The sequence below is a fragment of the Eumetopias jubatus genome, unplaced genomic scaffold, assembly GCF_037043125.1.
Source record: "Eumetopias jubatus isolate StellerSeaLion01/CBP00866 unplaced genomic scaffold, mEumJub1_p1.0 scaffold_6, whole genome shotgun sequence".
NCBI lineage: Eukaryota > Metazoa > Chordata > Mammalia > Carnivora > Otariidae > Eumetopias > Eumetopias jubatus.
In genome coordinates, this window is record NW_028274812.1 from 145,409,274 (window position 1) to 145,429,162 (window position 19,889).

The 19,889-nt window shown below is 45.7% G+C and overlaps 1 protein-coding gene across 1 annotated transcript in view; it reads left to right on the plus strand.

Annotated features, from left to right (window-relative positions):
- The window catches only part of SCGN (secretagogin, EF-hand calcium binding protein), a 34,777-nt gene extending 15,531 nt beyond the window's left edge, over positions 1-19,246 (plus strand). Inside the window, exons 7-11 of the mRNA XM_028107348.2 lie at positions 6,084-6,139; positions 11,178-11,223; positions 11,489-11,548; positions 13,052-13,120; positions 19,118-19,246. Of these exons, the coding sequence (XP_027963149.1) occupies positions 6,084-6,139; positions 11,178-11,223; positions 11,489-11,548; positions 13,052-13,120; positions 19,118-19,246 (360 nt within the window). The remainder of the gene's footprint in view (positions 1-6,083; positions 6,140-11,177; positions 11,224-11,488; positions 11,549-13,051; positions 13,121-19,117) is intronic.
- Positions 19,247-19,889: the final 643 nt, after the last annotated feature.

Below are 19,889 nucleotides of genomic sequence, written 5' to 3' on the forward strand. Positions count from 1 at the left end.
CTGGGGCAGCCGTGTGCCCGGCATCTTCAAGGACAGGAAGACAGCCCCGGGGTCGGAGCAGGGTAAGCGAAGGCGCCACTCACCAGAGGCAGGACCGTGCAGGGCTTCTTAGGATTCAGCAGGATTCCTGACGAGTCAGCCTGGAGTCAAGAACAATGCTGACACCACTTGTTTATGGATCTAGTTCCTTCCCAGCCAGTGACTCTTCCAGCGCAAGAGCAGCGGCGTATCTCTGAGTTCCCTGCCCTCCCGTGGGCCCGGGCACACAGTAGGCTACTTAATGCAAATTGTCAGAATTGAATGGCAAGCTACCTAATTAATAGCCAGCTAAAATAAGAAACCGTGAGGACAAAAGCAAAGTTTGCCCTTGGGACTGTCCTGCCTCCCTGGCCGGTGTTCCTTGAGCCCCTCCACCCCCATGATGGCTCTTGATCCCCCTTGGGCACGTGCCTTGTAGATCATAGATTGCACAGGTCCAACCTTCCTCAAGCTGTGCTTCATGTTCTGAGATTCTCCCTTTCCCCCCTCTTTTTAAACCAAATCCTCTGGGGCCGAGCCAGGAGAGCCTGGAAGTGCTGAGCTTGATCCTTTATGGCTCTCACTGGGGTCCTGCCCCATGCTGAGGACAAGAGGGATGAGGGGTAGGAAACCAGGCACCAGGAGTCGGGGTGAGAGCAGGAGGATGCGCAGGAAGCAGAGCAGAGCAAATCTGAACAGACAATCCCAGCAGGACAGGCTGGCGACACATCCCTGTGGATTCAGAATCCACATCACCAGGTTCCTTAAGTTGAGACACACATGTTTTCTGGGCTGGGGAGTAGATTCTCAAAGAGACCAGCATATCTTCCCTCACCAAAACCCTCACTCCCTTCATGCTTTTTTCTTCCAGGTCAGAATACCATCTAGTAAACTAGGTCACTCAAAGATGTGAGTTCATTCATTCAACAAATATTTAGGGAGAACTTACCAAGGCAGATATGGTCCCTGATCGTATGGAATCTTCCAATTAGGAAAAATTTGGTAAAGGAGGGAAAGAGCAAAAATTCCCTCTGGTCGCTCCCGTACATCCCCACTGTGCTGGTCGTTGTCATAGACCTTCCACCTACAAGTTGAGTTCAATTTTACCTTTGGTCCCTAAATACAGCAATCTTATCTTGAGATCCCGTTTTCCTGACCTTTCAAAAATCAGGCAGATCATAAGGAAGCCACAATTCTAGAGCTTCCTCAAAAGCAGGACAAGAGAAGGTAGGTAGATGGACAGAGTTCACGTTGAGTTGTTTTAAGATGCCTCCTCCCCTGAGGACATGTGATGTTTTCACTGCAACATAACAAGACTTTATTCCAGTCCTGAGTACTTGACTCGTAATAATTGTGCAAAGCATTTTTCAAACATTGCATTTGATTCTCTCAACAACCTCATAAAAATAAGTTATTTCTTAGCCCTCGTTTTATAAATTAAAAAAACTGAGAATTACAGACTTTAACAGGTCAAATACAGGAAGGATGGAGTGGAAATGCATACCCAAATCTATCTCCAAAGCCTGCATTTTCCACCACAATACCCATGTCTGAAAGTTTAAATACTAGGTCATTAAGAAGAAAACTTTCAAGAGAGGAAAAGTAAAGCTCTGTTGAGGGATCAAGAAGAGATGACAATTCCTCTGAAGAAAGTGAAGAGCAAGGTGAGGACAAAGCCCCGTTAAGAATTAAGAATCAAGAGTCCTCTTAATGTTTTTAAAGATGAGATAATACAGGAGCTCAAGCTCTCAAGCCACACCAGAATTTATTGCCTAGGAAGATGGATTTTTCGCCTTGCGAATCATCCCAAGAACTGACATCTTATTCAACACAAAATAGGAAACGGATGGAAGACAATGGGGAAGGAGAAAGCGTTCTACAAAATCACTCTGGGGAAGAGTCAGCGCTGATAAGCTGGGGCAGGAGGCGAGGAAGAAGGGATAACTGTGCCTTCAGAGAGTCCCCAGGGGTCATCTCATTCAAACGACCCATCATAAGGGACAGGAAGGGCCATGGAGACTCGTGGGCTGCTCGCCAAGCCAACACTCAGCTGGAAAGATTCTGCACATCACGCATCAGTCCGGCAACCCTGGTCGCCCAGAGCGCTTCTCTGTACCGCCTTTAGGTTTCAATCTTCAACCTCAGGCTGGCCACTACTCCCCTTGGGATGCCCGGGGCTGAAGAAGATCGGGCAACGTGCAATTTTTGATGCCTCTTGGCTCGCATCCGGAAGCCGAGAATCCTGTGAATTAGCTGAGGGGGATCCGAGTGGTCTCACCCAACTTTTGAGTGTCTGAGTTGAGAACCGTCCATGGACCAAGACTGTCCTGTTATTGGGTGTCTGTTTTGTTGTCCAAGCCTGCGGTTCTTCTGCTTCTGTGTGCTGCCCAGAAGCACTCATTTTGATCCAAACTGTCCTGTGGGGAGAGGCTCATGATCAGTCAAATCCAAGTGGGCCCTCACAGGTTCTTTACACCTTGAGGTGATAGGCAAGTGTTGAGGAATCCGGTAAGAGAGTTTCCACCCCGAGACCTAGTCTAACCAGAAGACTGGATGACTTTAATGAGATTATGGCCAGTCTATTTCAGTGGCCTTCCTTAAATTCAGAGGCGGCTTATATATAGTTTTCCAATGAACATATTTGGGACCTGGATGATAGTTTTTTTTTTTAAAGACTTTTTACATTTTCCTAGTGACTTGTGGGTGAACGAACTTTCAGAAACTCAATATTCTCCAAAGAGATTTAGAACTTTTGTCTAACTAAGTGATACACCAAGTGTGAACCTTAGTCTAAGTGATACACCAAGTGTGAACCTTAGTCTAAGTGATACACCAAGTGTGAACCTTAGTGTAACTGATACACCAAGTGTGAACCTTGGTTTAAGTGATATACCAAGTGTGAACCTTAGTCTAACTAAGTGATACACCAAGTGTGAAGCCACCTCACGGCTGCTTTAACGGCTTTCTCTGAGCAATGGGTACAGTGGGAGCAGCTCTGCCTTACAGATCTGGTTCTGGGGTTTCACATCAAATGCTTTACTTAGGAAATGTAACCTGCTAAATGAATTCAAATAGACCCAAATAAGGATCGGCACGTTTGAAAGCTGTCTGCAACCTGAACAATGAATGAGTCACAGCAGAGCACTGAATCATAAGCGAAAAGTCGAGGTCTGCAGATCTAACCTTCTTCTAACTCCTAATTAATGTTCTGGACAAGGAAGGAAACAGCCTATTAACAAAATCCAATTAGGACATCTAATTGAGAGGGGCTGCCAGTACCGGGCAGGGGGAAAGATTGGCTGTCTGAATAGCATATTATCAGGTAATGTTGAACTTTTAAAAACGTAAGCTAATGCATGTGGGAGATGTTAAGTTCACGCACCTAATTAGAGTGTGGAACTTGAACTCTTGAAATGTGCAAATTAAAATCTGAGACTATGGCAGACAGAGAGACATGTGAGGTTAAGCTTGTCCCATCCTCTACCCTGGGCCCAGCCCTTGTCCTTCAGGCCTGGATGGAAGTCGCTGGCTTCTGAGCTGCTTCCTTCCATCGATGGAGACACTCAAATCTCTGATCCGGGCTGATGGGAAACATGCTTGGGCTCCATCTCAAGAGCTCTTCCCTCCTGTGCTGGTGACCTCAGCCAGCCTCACGACTTGAAATACCAGCTAATGGTGATGACCCTCAGTCCACAGCTCCGACTCAGACCACCTTGCTGAACCTCTTAAGTGAACCAAGTAGCCCATTTTCTGATGGATAGAAGCATGATTTACCACATTGGTGTTCAGTTCTTCCTCAAGCCAGTTTTGAGCAAAGGGCATTTTCCCCTTTGAGTAATTTGCACAGCAATGGAGTTGGGCCCACATTTTTCGAGATGAGTTACTACTTGCTTAAAGCTCAAGATCATCTAGCTCTCTATTAAAATAGAACCTTTTATAATGATGGTGTCACGGGAAATAACTCATGGCTCAGTCTCCAGCAAAATGTGTTGCTCTCGGGTTTTTACTGGATATAGAATTTATGTTTAAGGGGCGTGATTGGATGTGTGATATTATCCGAGTGTATGAATATATAACCTGTGTTTTAATAGATTCTGTAATATACATTTTTGATGCTAACGTTTTAGGGAAATGGACTTTCAAATTCATTTCAAATATTAAAAAGAAACTGGATTTAGGGAGTGAGGCAGGATGGACAGATCTGTTTTTAGTGCAAAGATCTGTTAGACATACTCTCAGATTTTCTCATTCCCTCTTTTCCCCTGTATAGCCTCTTCCTACAAATATGTTTAGAGATACTCTGCTGCACTACAATGTTGTGAAGTCACACATTCACTCAGTAACGATGACTCAAATATGCCATGAAATGGCTCTCCTCCACCTTGCCTAATCTGCTCTTCCTGATTTTAACTTTGAATCCTATCTTGAATAAAGCCTCGTCTGATCTAATAATTTAAACAGTCTCTTTGGATAATGCTAAGTCTTTCCACAAAAGGAGGAGCTTGGCCTCTTTGATTTCTCAGTCATCTTCGCCCAACCCAGAGTCTTCTGCAAAAATGGCGTCAAGGAGGGGCATTTGGGTGGCTCGGTTGGTGAAGCGTCTGCCTTCGGCTTGGGTCATGATCCCAGGGTCCTGGGACTGAGCCCCGAGTAGGGCTCCCTGCTCCGCGGGGAGTCGGCTTCTTCATCTCCCTCCGTCTCTCCACTGCTCCTCCCACCCCTCATGTGCTGTCTCTCTCTCAAATAAATAAATAAAATCTTTAAAAAAAAATGGCATCGAGGAGAGAAAAATGGCTTTGGGCCCTAATGGTGGAGGTGGGAAGCCGATGTCCCTGGGCACAAAGCTCTGACTCCTCTGGTCTCCAGGACGATGCTTCTTGGTCACTCAGTTGCTGCCTTGCTGGTATTCACAGCTAAAGTCTGTGGTGAGCTCATAACCCACGCTCTTAGCTCTGGCTAGCCCATTGGGACATATAGGTCCATCCATCACCCATCCTTTACCTCTTGCTGGATGCAGGCCACGAATTCTCTACCACAGCTGTAACAGAGTCCACATGTTCTCACCACACGGCAGACTAGTAAATCAAGAGGCACGATGCTGGGGGAAGGAAAGCAACTTTATTCAGAAAGCCAGCAAACTAAGGAGGTGGTAGATTGTGGTCCCCAAGAGCATCTTTCCTCAGCATGAAATGTGGGCTTCTTTTATTTTAGAAGGAGGTTGGCGTCAAGAGGTGACTGATATCTGTAGATGTTCAGGAGCCCACAGGGGTCCAAGGAAGGTTATGAAAACTTTCTGTCCCTGGTTACTTGGTCTTTGCATACAGGAATCCGGTCATGGTGTCCCTGTAAATCTTAGCGTTGTTATTTCTGTACGTACTTCCTTCTCTCCTTGGGTGAAGTGGGTTTCAGGGAAAGAGTGGATTTTGCACAACTCAGCTGTAGCAAGCCCACGTGCAGGGCTCCATGGAGGTCTGTCAGCCATACGTCGAAGCAGCAAGGGAAACAGAGGCAACGTGGAGTCAGACATGCTAAGTGTCTCCCTATGACACATCCTCTTTCCAGCCCGAGGCTCCGGGGTCCACTCCCGCCCGCAGTTCCAGCATCGCCTCATCCCATCACAGCCAGCCCCATGGCAAGTCCACTGGTTCTCAACCCAGCATCCAAATTCCTGGGTGCTCAGAGTGTCTCGGGGAGGCTGAACCACAGCACCTCCTTCCTCATTAGTGCCTCCTCCCTCTAGAACCCCTTTCCAGCAGAGTTAGGTCACACACCTGTCCACTGGACAGCCCTGTCTCTGCCTGTCTCCCTCGTCCTTCTTACAATCCTTGAGGCCTAGAGAGGCAGGCTTTCCCCTCTATCCCGTTCTCCTCAACGCCTTCAGCCTTCAGTGGAAAAGTGGTGTTTCTCCTGTGCTCGGCAGGGCGTACCCTGGGACATGACATAGCCTCAGGCGGTTTAGACAACCGTGGAGTCGGAATGGCAAAATGGCAAAGTGCTTTGGTAACTTTCAAAGTGAACTCCTGTTACAAGTACTTCTTACAGTCGTGTCCCCTTCTGCATTCCAGATGAAGATCTTTGACAAAAATAAGGATGGCCGTTTGGATCTTAATGACTTGGCAAGGTGAGTAGCCTGAGAATGGTGTCACAGACTCAGACATACCATCGTGGGGGTTCCACGACGCACACACTTCCCTTTGAAAGGCAGAGGTCAAGGCTTGCCTGAAGAAGAGGCTCATCTGGCCAAATAAACAGCAGTTGTTTAGAATCTTCTGGGGGTGACAGATGCCTTTGTAAAGATAATAAAAACTGCCCCCCAAATGCACAATACACAAAGTTTTCATAAAATTTTATAGGTGGGTCGTGGGCCAGCCCTGCCTTCAAAGGCCAGACGTTCCTGGTCTCACATAAGGACCCCATGAAAATATAAGTCTGGAATCTCATTCACTGGTTCTGGGAAAGCTGAGCAGTTAGTTCAGGACAGGGGACGACTGTGCTGTCTGGTTTTTCGGTGTTGAAGTAAACTCCATGGGCACCCAGCACCCGAGGGCCAGAGTGGGGAAGGGAAGGGGTGACAGCAGAAGTGGCCCAGTGCCTGGAAAAGTGCTGTAAGGCCGGTGTTGTGACATGATGGTCATGTCAGCACATCGTCTCAAGACTGGCTGACCCCGAGATGACCTGTGATTGTCACAGAAAGGAAAAAAAAAAAAATCAGCAGATCCAGAATACATGGGTATAGCCCAGAAGGGGGGGCAGTGACGATCTCAGGGGCCTGCGGATGGGGTGGATGGAGTGGTAGTGTGGACAGTGACGGGGGTGGAAGTTACAGGCTGCAGGGCACAAGCAGGTGTGGCTGGAAGACAGGGAGTCCACGGACTGAGGGTGATTTTCAGTGACAGAGAGTTAACTGGGCAATGTCATAAGCAGATGTGAACTTGAGTTCAGAATCACAAAGCCCTGCACCCGCTACCTCCTCTCTTGGCAGCATCTCCGAATGGGGACACACCAAGCAGAACCTCTCCTTAGTGGTTGCCAGGACATTGTCCCCAACACTCCGTAGGGTCGTCTATTCTGGGCCTCATCCTCCTTGGTTACTTTCCCCAGGACCTTTGTCCCAAATTTGGCCACTTTGTTAGAGAAAAGGCACGGAGAGACCAGCCAGACCAGAGGGGAACGAGAGTGTTTCTCCTAAAGGTTGAGGACTGAGGGGTCCCCGCCCTGTGGCCCTTGTAGATTGGTCCCCTGGGTCCTACTCCCTTCTCACGGTTCTTTTGGCCAACTGAGGCAAGCGCTCCTCTCAAGCAGAGGTCGGTCTAGCTACTCTGAGAGCTGTGTGAGAGCCAGTCCTAACGGGATTGCCCAAACACCTAAAAGATTCACTCAAAACATGGCATCTGGATGAAAACAAGAGCATTTAATTTCATTGCTCCCCTCACCAAAAACACCCACCCACCTGACTCAAGGCACTTCTCAGAGGCAGCGAGTCCAGCAGCCCCGAGCGCCTCCTGGAGGCTGGAGTGTGCCACTGCCGTAAACTGCTCTCTACCCAATCGTCAATGACACTTTTACTCCTCAAATAAAATCCACAGATAATATAATCTACCTGTGAGCATAATGCTAAAACAGTTAGTATAATGCACAAACTATAACACATAAAGGGGAAATAAAGGAGAACAGGTAATAATAAAATAAGGTGTATTTCAGTGCATAGGTGGGTAGATGGAACCACAGGGAAGACATAAGGGAGGGGTTGTTGCTTACATCGTGGTGTAGAATTACTGTGAATATGTCAGTTCAGATGTTGACTGATACAAATGTGGCCCTTTGGCAACTCATGTGTCAGGAACTCAGTTGCTGTTGATACAATTTTATAAACAACAAATAAGTCTTGATAGCATTCCAAATGAAACAAAGTGCAGTCATCCCTCAATTTACATGACTCACTATACTATATGGATAATCGACACAATTAGCAAATTATGTATACCTTGAGAAAAATGCCCTGGATTTTTATGTAAATAGGAATTCAGTTCTCGGTTCAAATATAATTATAAGCAGGATTTTTGCACACATGAGTGGTCCCCTGGACATTCCACAGGATGATTCCCCATTCTGTGGAACTTTCCATGCAATGCAGGACATCTAGCATCCCCAGTCCCCATCTACGGAGGTCATGTCCCTTCTGTCAGTCATGTCCCCTCTGTCACTGTGATTACCAAAAGGCCTCCCTGCAGCTAGCCAAACATCCCCCACTGGGGGCCTACCCAGAAGGTAGGAAGTATGCCTTAGTCTCTTCAATAGCTTCTCTCCTAGTGGAGTGTTATGTATAGAGGAGAATCCAATCAGTAGTTGCGGACTGAAGGACGAATTGACTTCTTACTGAACAGAGATGCAAAGTGACGAAACAGTTACTATCTTCTTTCAAAACCAATTTGATACGGAATTTGACAGTGACAACGAGGGTAGGCGGATTAAAGATGTCCATGTCTGAATTCCCAGAACCACTGAACATTTTATGTTATGTGGCAAGATGCATGAAGGCTGCAGAGAGCATTGTAAGTTGCTCACCGACAGACCTTACAGAGATTAGTCTGGATTATCCAGGTCGGCCCAAGGACAAGGGTCCTTTAAATGTGGAAGAAGGAAGCAGAGGGTCGGGCTTTGAAGGCTTTGAGGTGGAGAAATGGGCCGTGAGCCAAAGGATGCAGGCAGCTTCTAGAAGCTGGAAAAGGCAAGGAAACTGATTCTCCCCTGGAGCCTCCAGAAAGAAACAGCCCCATGGACACCTCAGTTTTAGCCTGGTGAAATCTGCTTCAGACTCTGATTTCCAGTGTTGTAAGATACTAATTTGTGCTTTGAAGCCACCACATCTGAGCTCATTCGTCACAGCAGCAATAGGGAAATAACTGAATGACTTAAAGGTCTTAAAACATTTATACACGGGACTCCTCTCTCTATTCCCAGCTCTAGAATGCAGCTGTCTTGCTCCACATACAAGCGCCTCTCAAGTACATGTCCTCTCGCTGGTAATATGATTTAGGCTGCTTGGTGCCAACCAAGAGATAGGACAGATTCCTCGTAGAGTTCCAGGGTATTCTACCCTTTACTTGGCTCAGATTAATTCTTTACCCTGGGCATCCAGAAGAGCAGAATTTTCCAAATTGCTATGTGATACTTTTTCTGCCTTTCTCTATGTTGTGAATGCACGATTATGAGTGCAACATAAATCCAATGCTTTAGTCTTTTGAAACAGACTGTATTCTATTAAATACAATTGTAATTAAGCAGGAAGTATGAAAATACATTTGTTTTCCAAAAAATAAACCTGTATTTTTTTTATTGCTTATCATTTATGTATTATAACATTTACTCTTATAAAGGGTACAATTCGGTATACTTCAGTCTATTCATAAGGCTGTTCAACCATCACCACTGCCCAATTCTAGAACATTTTTATTGTGCCAGAAAAATGCCCCATACCCATCAGGAATCACTCTCTCCTTCCCTCACCTACCAACCCCTGATAACCACTAATCTACTTTCTGTTTCTATGGATCTGCTTATTCTGGGTATTTCATATAAATGGAATCATACAATACATGGCCTTTCATGTCTGGCTGAGGTTCTTTATTTCTTCATGTGGACTGAAGCAACTGTCTCATGTTCATTTCAGCTCGAAGAATCCCTTTAGTATTTCTTATGGGTCACATTTATTGTTGATAGTTGTTATCTTTTTGCTTAATGACTTTTTCTAACTAATCCTGTAAAATCTTTATCTTTGTCATATGTGGACACTGAAGTCCCTGCTTGGTTGCTGAATGGTTAGTTAATGATTGGGCAGAGACTCCTTGTATGTCTCCCAATGTTTGTTGAGGGGCCCTGTGTACGGGTTGGGGCACATCTTCTACATGCAACCAGGAAGTTTACAATTCTGCTTAGGCTTAACTTTCTGCTTGTACAGAGCCTGAGGATAAGCCACTGGTGAGACCTTCAGGCCTCCTGAGGTCTTTTCAGTGCATGCACACAGTCCTGGGCAGGGATGTAGTCATATGCATGTCTACAGCTTTCTAGATTCCCAGAAATATGTTGGAACTTAAACAAGCCCCAGTGGACATCTCATTCTCCCAGATTTTCCTCTTAAGGTTTTTTAGTTAGCCTGTTCTTTACCCAAACTCTTTTCTTTAAAGATTTTATTTATTTATGAGAGCGAGAGACAGAGCATGAGCAGGGGTGAGGGGCAGAGGGGGAGGGAGAGGGAGAAGCAGACTCCCTGCAGACTCCCCGCTGGGCACGGAGCCTGGCTCCATGCAAGACTGGATCCCAAGACCTTGAGATCATGACCTGAGCCAAGGTCAGACACTTAACTGACAGAGCCACCCAGGCGCCCCTGTTTAACCAAACTCTTACCCACCACTGTGGTAGGCTGTTATCTTAAGTGATTGCTTTTCATTGTTTTTGACAAATGCTCCCAGATAAAAGCCTTTTCCACTAGGTGAGTTCAAAATCAGGTCAAATAAGTGCATCTTGCAAGTGGGGTCATTCAGAGAACATCAGAGAAGTCAAATAACGGCAGTTCTCTGGGAGTTAGGTTTTGAAAGGGCTCCAACTCTGTTCTGCTCACTACAGCAGCTGTTAGAACGTTCATTTTCCCTGGGACTATGGGCTCTTCATTTTCAAAGATACCATGTTGCTGAGGGGGTTGGAGGGATGAAGCAAGTTAAAAAGCCACAAAATCCACTGTTCTTACCCAGATTTAGTCATTTTTCCAAAATAAACACTCCCCAGATTTCTGTAAGACTTGAATTTCTAGAATTCTGAAAAAGTTATTTTGACTTTTTTTTTTTTTTTTTTTTGCGCCAGTCTTCTCATTGCTGTTATGGAGGAGAGAGTTTTCATAAGCCCTTCCTTTGCCATTTTCCACCAAGACGACTTTTTAAAAGTCTCTCTATGGTGACTACTAATCCCTATGAAAGTCTTTCCCAATTAATTTTTTAATTTGTTCTTACAGTATAGAAATTCCCATTTTTCAAGCACTTACCCTCTTCTGCAGAATGATCTGGAAATTGCCTGCCCTTTCCTCATGCCAGAGTTATGGATCTGCTTGCCTTTGAGAGCTGACAGATCATAACGTAAATTACTTTCTTTTCTTCTTTTCCATTTAGGATTTTGGCTCTTCAGGAAAACTTCCTTCTCCAATTTAAAATGGATGTAAGTAGTGACATTTCTCTAGGTGGGCTTGTGTCATTCATGTCTCTCCATAAATTCGAGAGGGAGGGAAGAAAGGAAGGCATCTGTTTGTCTCACTGTGATTTATCCAGAGACCAGCAAGGTTCACTGTTGGAATCAAGGGATTAAGGGTCATTGACTTAAAAAAAAATCATAAAAGTTTATAAAAGTTGTCTATGACCCTGGAAGAATTGTACATCGGAAGCGTCCCAATGCTGGAGTGACATACTGTTTTCTCCACATACAGGCTTGTTCCACTGAAGAAAGAAAGAGGGACTTTGAGAAAATCTTCGCCCACTATGATGTTGTAAGTGTGTCTCTTTGGGTTGTGCTGGCTACTTTTAGGGAGCAAGCTTGTTTAGCCCCTAATGTGGGGTCATTCTACCCACAGACCCTGAACTGATAACGATGAATAGCAATCCCACAGGTATGCTGCTATTGTCATACCCTCAGCTTCTCCATGTGAACTTCTGAAAACTACATTAAAATGGACAAAGGAGAATTTATGGTTGAGAAGAGAATAAAATCATGTTTCTTTTCCCTCTGGCTCTAAACTGGGAGAAAGTTTCTCTTTCTTGATCTCCGTCTAGAAAAGTATGCTTGAAAACAAAAGCAGACAATCAGGTTAAAAACCACATCCAACCCAAAGAAATAGAGGCAAAACGAGCCCTGGTCGACATAAAAACTACTTTTCTTGTAAGATTGATTGATTATATGGTCCTGCTTCAGAGAGGAGAAAATAATAATTCTAAAGCACAAAGTATGGTAAGGAGATTGCATTTCTTGAAGACGAGGTACAGTAATGCAAGAAGGAAGAATAATGAGAAAGTTAGGAAAAGTCAAAAGAGATGCCGTCCCGAAACTCACCAGACTGGACATTTGAGTGTGTCACATTCTGAGCAGAAAGGAGCATCACCTGGGAGAGGCAGCTCAGCAAAGTGTTGCTGTGTGACCCATTGCCTGTGTTTGAATCATGCCTCGTTAGCCACGTGACCTTGGGCAGATTCCTTAACTTCCCTGTGCCTCGTTTCCCTTACCTGTAAAGTTAGGGTAAGTAGACGAGGATAATAATAATAATACCTACCCCATGGAATTGGTGTGAGAATTCAGTGATTTCATGTGTGTAAAGCTCTTAGAAGGGTGCCTGGCAGGTAGTGTTCAGTAAATACACTAATTTTTTCAAAAAATAGATTTTTTAAAATGATACGTTAAAGGTTCAGGGTGAAGAAAACTTGAAAAGATGGATGGATGAGTTGTCATGAGTGACACTTTAGAGAAGAAACTGAAATATTTTAATATGTATCGCATTTTATAGACATTCTTATAGAATGAGTAGGAAAAAAATAAGGGTTTGTGTACAGACCAAATAATAATTCTAACATACTCACTCAATCCAGTCACTCCTGACCTAAAACTTTAATAATCATCAAGTCCTTGCTAAATCATAAAGCACAATAAAAAAAATGTCAGCCTATATCCTTCCAAGGACCAATACGATGTGCAAATAACGCTTGTCTGTACTGAAGTTCGGTATTTGGGAAGCAAACGAGGTCGGTATATATCATGTTAACGAGATTTGCAAGAGCCAAGGAACTCCCATTTGTTTATGTGGGGGTCATTATGTACAATTAATTATTGTCATGTCTGTGGAACATTCACTTTCTGCACAGAGAACCTCACCGCAACGTGCCATTTCCAAACCTCTTTGCAACCGCAGAAGAATACTGATTTGCACAATTCGCCTAATTTATTCTTTAGCTTTCTGACTTAAGAAAATGATGTTTGACTGACAGGCTCTTGTCTATTTCAGAGTAGAACGGGAGCTCTGGAAGGCCCGGAAGTGGACGGGTTTGTCAAGGACATGATGGAGCTTGTCCAGGTGATTTCACGGGGCCGTAGAGATTTCGCTCCTCATGGGTCAGGGATGCCATTGTGACTGATTCCACTGTTTACTTCTGAGAATCCGTGGGGCTGATGATTAATGCCAGAGACTAAATCTAGGGACACAGTCGATTGAACAATTACTGAGCCTCTGGGAGAACTGACACGTCTCCCTTTCTCTCTTAAGATCATTTTGAGCTTTAATTAAGTGACCCCATAGCAGCTTCTTGTTTCCATCCTATAAAACCCTCTCTTTTACCAGAAGAGCACAGTTCTGCTTATTTTTTGGTTACAGAAAGGCCTTTCTACCCCTGGACTTGGTTATTAGAAAACCTAAAACTTTTAATTTAAATTTCATGAAATAAATCCCATATTTGAGATTCTTTCCCCCCCCCCAAGGGGCTGCTTTAACACCTGACCTAAAATCCTGGTTACTTATCTATCAAGACATTGCTGCGATTCGAAGCAATAGGATTTTGATTATAATCTAGATCACAGAGAGGTTTTAGGTCGTGTACACGGTTTAAAACAAGCGATCTCCTTTGAGATCCTGGTGCACTGTAGTAACTGGCTGCCTGATCTGGTTAAGCAGACACTTGGCAACTCTTCCTTTTCTCTGGGACTGTCTAGCCACCGAATTTAGCGCATTCATATCCTTAGAGATTTTTTGAGGTGTATACAGGACACGATGATTCCGTCCCGATTGGCCCAAATGGCAACAAATTAGAGTAGCAATTGTTAACTGGTTTTAGAATCCCAGACCTGCTTGAAAACCTGATTAAAACTATGGAGTTTGGGGGGCACGTGGGGGGGTTCGGTCGGTTAAGTGTCTACTCCTGATTTCAGCTCAGGTCATGATCCTGGGGTCATGAGATCGAGCCCCGTGTCAGGCTCTGCACTAAGCATGGAGCCTGCTTGGGATTCTCTCTCTCCCTCTGCCTCTGCCCCTTCTCTCCCGTCCCTGCTGGAGCACTCTCTCTCCCTCTCTTTCTCTAACAACAACAACAACAACAAAACTATGGAGTTTTGCAGCAGAAAACTTCCCCCCAATTTACCAGTTTTTGCACAAATCTCCAGGAAGTTCACATTCTGTGACTGAGCAGGCATGGACGAGATTTTTTTCTGACCGCTGGTCAGGATGACTTTGGTGTGGTCTTTGCCTCCTCACTTGTGTTGTTGCCATCCCAACTGGTCCCCTGCCTCTTCTTTGGTTCCTTCACGGGTGCCCCTGTTGGAGACTCCACCAGCATCTGTGCAGCGGATGGGTCCAGGTGTGGTAGTGCCTTCCGCATTGATTGCTAAAGGAAAGTCCCACTGTATTTACTATCTATTTCATGCCAGAATGATTTCTGTAATAGAAACTGAGCAATTATCTAGGGGATATTAAAATCACATGGTGGTAGGCTTGGCCAAACTGCAGTTTTAATTTGCCTTTGATAGAAAGCATGGGATGGGGGGCGCTGCTTCTCAGAGCAGTGTGTGGCCTCCTCCGAGCCATGGAGCTCGGGCCGCCGACTGCCCAAGTCCACAGCCCAGGGTGCTGCGCATACCTCCAGACCCTTTCAGTTGTCACTGAGCTTAGCAATGGCTTCCACAAGTTACTGGGAGATAGGGAAGGAAAACCTAAACCAGCCACAGAATAGAGAAAACATTTTCCCAGAGGAAATTAAAGAGAAGGGGAAAATTCTAGGCCATCCAAAAACATGCGTTTGCCTCACTCTTTGATAGATTTGTATCACCTCCATGGGAAACCAGAGGACCCCCCCCATCACTCTCGTCCTTGCCCCTCTATTTCGGTGGGGCTTCTGGCCCAACAAAAAGGTACCTCTCAATATAAGTACCAGCCAAGTGAAGTGAGCCGGTTTCCAAGGACTGAGTGAGGCCGGGCTCAGTAGTAGAAAAGCAGTTGACCAGGGCTGGTTTATTGAGCTAAAAAGTATTACAAAGTAGTTAATTATTAATGTTCTCCTCTGAAGCCAGATCATTGAGGTGCAAACCTGTATTGGATCTTTCCCAGTCTTCGGGATTGCTTAAAAAACTATTCACCATATAATTTGAAGGATGTTGTCAAGGGAAAATCTTTGAGTAAATTCTGATATTCCTCAGGTTCATAAACTACAGTCCTCTCCTGTGATTTTTTAATTTTCATTTCATTAGAAAGGACGATGGAACAAGTCAACAAACCAATATCTGGAATTATTTTTTAAGATTTTATTTATTTATTTGAGAGAGAGGGAGAAAGCACAAGCGATGGTGGGGGGAGGGGGAGAGGGAGAAGCCTGACGCAGGGCTGGATCCCAGGACCCTGACTTCATGACCTGAGGCAAAGGCAGACCCTTAACTGACTGAGCCACCCAGGTGCCCCTGGAATTTATTTTAAAAGCAATTATCAGAGCATGTCATGAGGTCAGCAGGGAGCTGGCTCAGTTTCTCAGTGGAGAGTCCTGGTCAGGGTCCCTGATGTTTGCAATAATGACCCTGAAATAAACTTACTTTATAGCCTTTCATTCCTGTACAACTATGGATGATACATATGTTGAATCTGTATTAATAAGATTATCTGGTTACCAGAACATCCCTTTCCCTGATCTCTGGAAAATGGCATCCAAGGCTGTCCTCTGTCAGTATGTTGAGATCAGACAAAATAATTTCTGCACAATTTTTATAATTTCTGCACAAAGAGTCTGTAGGCCCCTTGGCACAGCATGAAAATCAACATGAGAATCTACGGCTTAAAGTAGAAAGTAGTAAGGCAAGACATTCAAGATGCCCAGCACCCCACACCAAGGAGTAGAACTGTGGATGGTAATGTGGGAAGCCAAACAGATGGGGTACCAGCGATGCCCAGGACGTCTGCCTGGAAGCGAAGAGAGTTCCTGCTCCCAGGCTCCCCAAAATTCATTCTTTCTCCTGCTAGACACCGCTTCTGCTTTTCTCTGTTGTTGACAAGGAGATGATTAGCAAGAGGGGACGATACTTAACCTAAAGGATCGGATCTAATATGTGATCCTCCAAGGAGCTGCTAGCCCTTAGCATACATGTTACTGTTTCTTTTCATTTTTTAAATTATAAAAATGATACATACATCATAGAGAAATTTGAAAGTAGAGGAAAGAAAAGACAGAAGAGTACTCTCTAACCTCGAGTAGACCTGCTATTAGCGGACTTTGTTTCTGGGTATATTCTGCATAGGTGAACTCCACTGATAAACATTTCCCGGTTACGGTCATTGTGTTAGTGCCCATATAAGATTTTACCTGTGGTTAGATATCCCTTACCTACACATTCCTCTTTTGCTAGTAATTTATTTATTTTTTAAATTTTATTTATTTATTTATTTTTAAGTAATCTCTACACCCAATGTGGGGCTCCTCTCTTGCTGGTAATTTAGACTGTTTACCAGGTTTGTGACTCCAAGTAAAGGCAGGGCCTTGGGGTCTTGTCGCTGACTCTAGCATGGAGACTTGGGGAATGCTGGTAATGACTTATCTGGGGAGAAGCTTTGGATATTTGCTTTCGCTGTTTTAGGAGAGGTGGAACGTACAGAAAAGGAAGGGCACATGACGAAAACATGAACACTGCGTTTGGAGACTCCATGGATGTAACTGAGCACTTAGCACGGGCAAGCACAAGGAGACATATTCAGCCCCAAAGGTTCCCCTAGTTCCAGAATTCAAGTGGGGGTAGATAAGCATTTTTCAGCCAGCTACCCCAGATCCACTCTCACACTTTCCCATGAGATGGATAAGAAATAAGAAATGCATTTTTGCACGGGCGGCTATGATATAGTGTACTGTTAAAGAGATGTGCTTTGGGGCCTGCCTGCCCGAGTTTATATCTGGTTCTGACGTGTACCAGCTGTGCGACAGTGGGAAGGTTAATTAACCTCTCTGTGCTTTAGTTTTCTCATCTGTCAATTAAAAGTTGATAGTAGATACAACCTCATCAGGTTGTTCTGAAGATTAGAATTAATTTGTGTAAAACCCTTAGATCTGGGACCTGTGTGCACGTATAGTGGTGACTTGTTATTAAAACTGAGGCCCCCAGTGATCTCAGGTGATCGGTCTTCCATGATCCAAACATCATTGAACAGTGGCATTTAGGTCTCCTGACTCCCAGTGAGTTGTCAAACATTAAAAGCATAACTCTGAAGGTCCAAAGAAACTTCCCTTACATACACTCACACTCATACCCTCCTTCCAACACACACTCACACCCCCCCAAAATAAGGAAATAATTCCTTTTGCAGGAAACAAATTAAAAAAAAAAGAAAAGCTTAAACTAGCTTAAATGAGGTAAATTCACTGGCAAGTTAATTCATGCTAATGTGTAAATGACTACCACCTGAGTCTTTTCTAAGCATGGGAATCTGCTAAGAGGATCCTGAGGCAGAATGCCACTAACTGGACAAAGGATGCAGCAGGAGTGGTTGAGGATGCTGATAACCAAAGTTTCCCACTTTGCAACTGTACAAGAAATGGACTCCCGATATGGAGCCATGGAGCGTAGCTTGCTGTTGTCAGGACTTCTAAGCCATTTCCTGGACCACACCTATACCTGCCTGTCGGACACCCAAGGAAGTATCCTGGGTAAGCCCCGACAAGGAAGACGGACTGACGGTGTGTTGCACTTCAGCCTCTTAGTCTAATCACTGACGGACCCTCCATCAGAGAGTGCCGTTGGCCGCAGATTCATGTCCCCTGCAATCTTGGCCCACGTTGGAGGTTACTGTTGCTGTGCTATCTAGCTCCCAGGTCCTGTTGCTCTCTGCCCTCCATCCTTCCCTCCGTGAAAACCTGGGATCACAGATAGACTTGGTGTCACTCATCTATCCTGTGGGACAGTGCAGATTAGCTCGTCTTAATTCAGCTGTCTAGTTGAAGAATGAAAGGTTTTGTTTCCTACTCAAGGTTTTTGGAGATTTCTTCGGCAGCAAGGTAGCCCCGGGTTGGGCTGGGTGACGGGGAGAGCTTCCCTGGCTCCTAAAGCCAAACCCTGCACACAGCCTCCTCCTCTGCTCGCTGGTGAGACTAGCCCAGTGATCAAGGGGTTTGGAATCTGATGAGCTGGGTTTTCTCTCTCTGTGGACATGGGATTTTTCATCTAGACCCCGAGCCTTCACACTGCCGGTCAGACCACCGCCGCTCCAGCACAACGGTGTGAACTGAGGGGATGAGAGCACTTACTTCATTGGAGGCAGAAGACTCAGGATCAGAAATGCTGTTGAAATTCCCTAGCTTGGTAGGACGGTTCAGCTCTGAGCGTCCGTGTCCTAATCTGTGAGCCTGGGTTACCCCAAGGTTATCGTGAGCATTAAATGAAACAGCCTGTGGAGAATCACTCAGTTCAGTTCATGCAATTGCTCACTTTTGCAGGCCTTTTGAGTTTGATATTCTTTTCCCAACTGGTGCATATCACGGTTCCTTCTTAGCCCCTAAAATATCCCTTGGAATAAATCCAACATCTGCAGCTCAGGGACATACTGTTCTAGTTCGATTTTCATTCATTATAACCCTTTTTAAAATTAGAGGCACATGGGGCGCCTGGGTGGCTTAGTCGGTTAAGCGTCTGCCTTTGGCTCAGGTCATGATCCCAGGGTCCTGGGATCGAGCCCTGCATGGGGCTCCTTGCTTGGTGGGGAGTCTGCTTCTCCCTCTCCCTCCACTCGGGCTCTCTCTCAAATAAATTAATAAAATATTAAAATAAAATAAAATTAGAGGCACAAAAACCTCCCACAGGGAGAGAGTAAAATGGGTCGTCTCTGTGGGTCTGTGTGGCAAGGCAGGATCTGTAGCGACAATCCCCTGCTCCGAGGCAAAATATCTTCATCACGACGAGGAGCTGGAATCACGGGGCACGGCCTGTTCCCACGGAGCCCCCCCTCAGCAGGCAGGGGGTCCCTGCATGTAGTGAGCATGGGGCGGGGCGGGGCTGGCACAAAAGGCTGGGGCCACCACTGGCTGACCCACTGACGTGTGATCTTCGCTGTCCTCAGCCCAGCATCAGCGGATTGGAACTTGATAAGTTCCGGGAGATTCTTTTGCGCCACTGCGATGTGAACAAGGATGGAAAAATTCAGAAGTCCGAGCTGGCTTTGTGTCTTGGGCTGAAAATCAATCCCTAGTCCCCAGAACGCTTTGCCTTTTGCTCTTTGGATGTTTCTGCGCTCCGGCTGCTTAAGCTATCTGTGCTTTGCTGTTGGGACACGTGGGCAGACTTCCTAACAACCCCGGGCGGTATCCTTGGGCTGGGGGCAGGGGTGGGGGGCGAGGGCCTTCTTGCTAAGGGCATGGTGTTCTCCCGCCTCGCTGAAAGCACCCCCCCATGCAGTGCTGTGTTATCCAACCCCCCCCCGGGCTTTCCCGTCCCCCCCACAGAATCAGCGAGCCCCCTGGATCTGCTCTGCTTGCCCTCCCTCAGTCACCAGGGCGGCGGGGAGCAGAGTCCGTCTGTCTGTGCTCCCTTGTAGGCGAGTCTGGCGTCTGTGGCAATCCCGGGACCTCTACAAATCGATTTTGTCATGGAAATAAACCTGTAGCTGGAAACTAAGACACGCTGGTCCTTGTTTTTGTGTTGTGATCTTTGCATGTTCTGCCGGGTGGTCCTCTGACTTGGGGTGGGTGTGATGAGGCCGGAGACAGGCAAGATCCGAATGGATTTCACACCTGCTTTCTTCCAGAGTTCGCAGAAGCCCTGGTCAGTGACTTTGCCAATAATCCCTTTGTATTCATTGCATGGAGAGCAGAACACTCAGTGTGGGCTGGGTT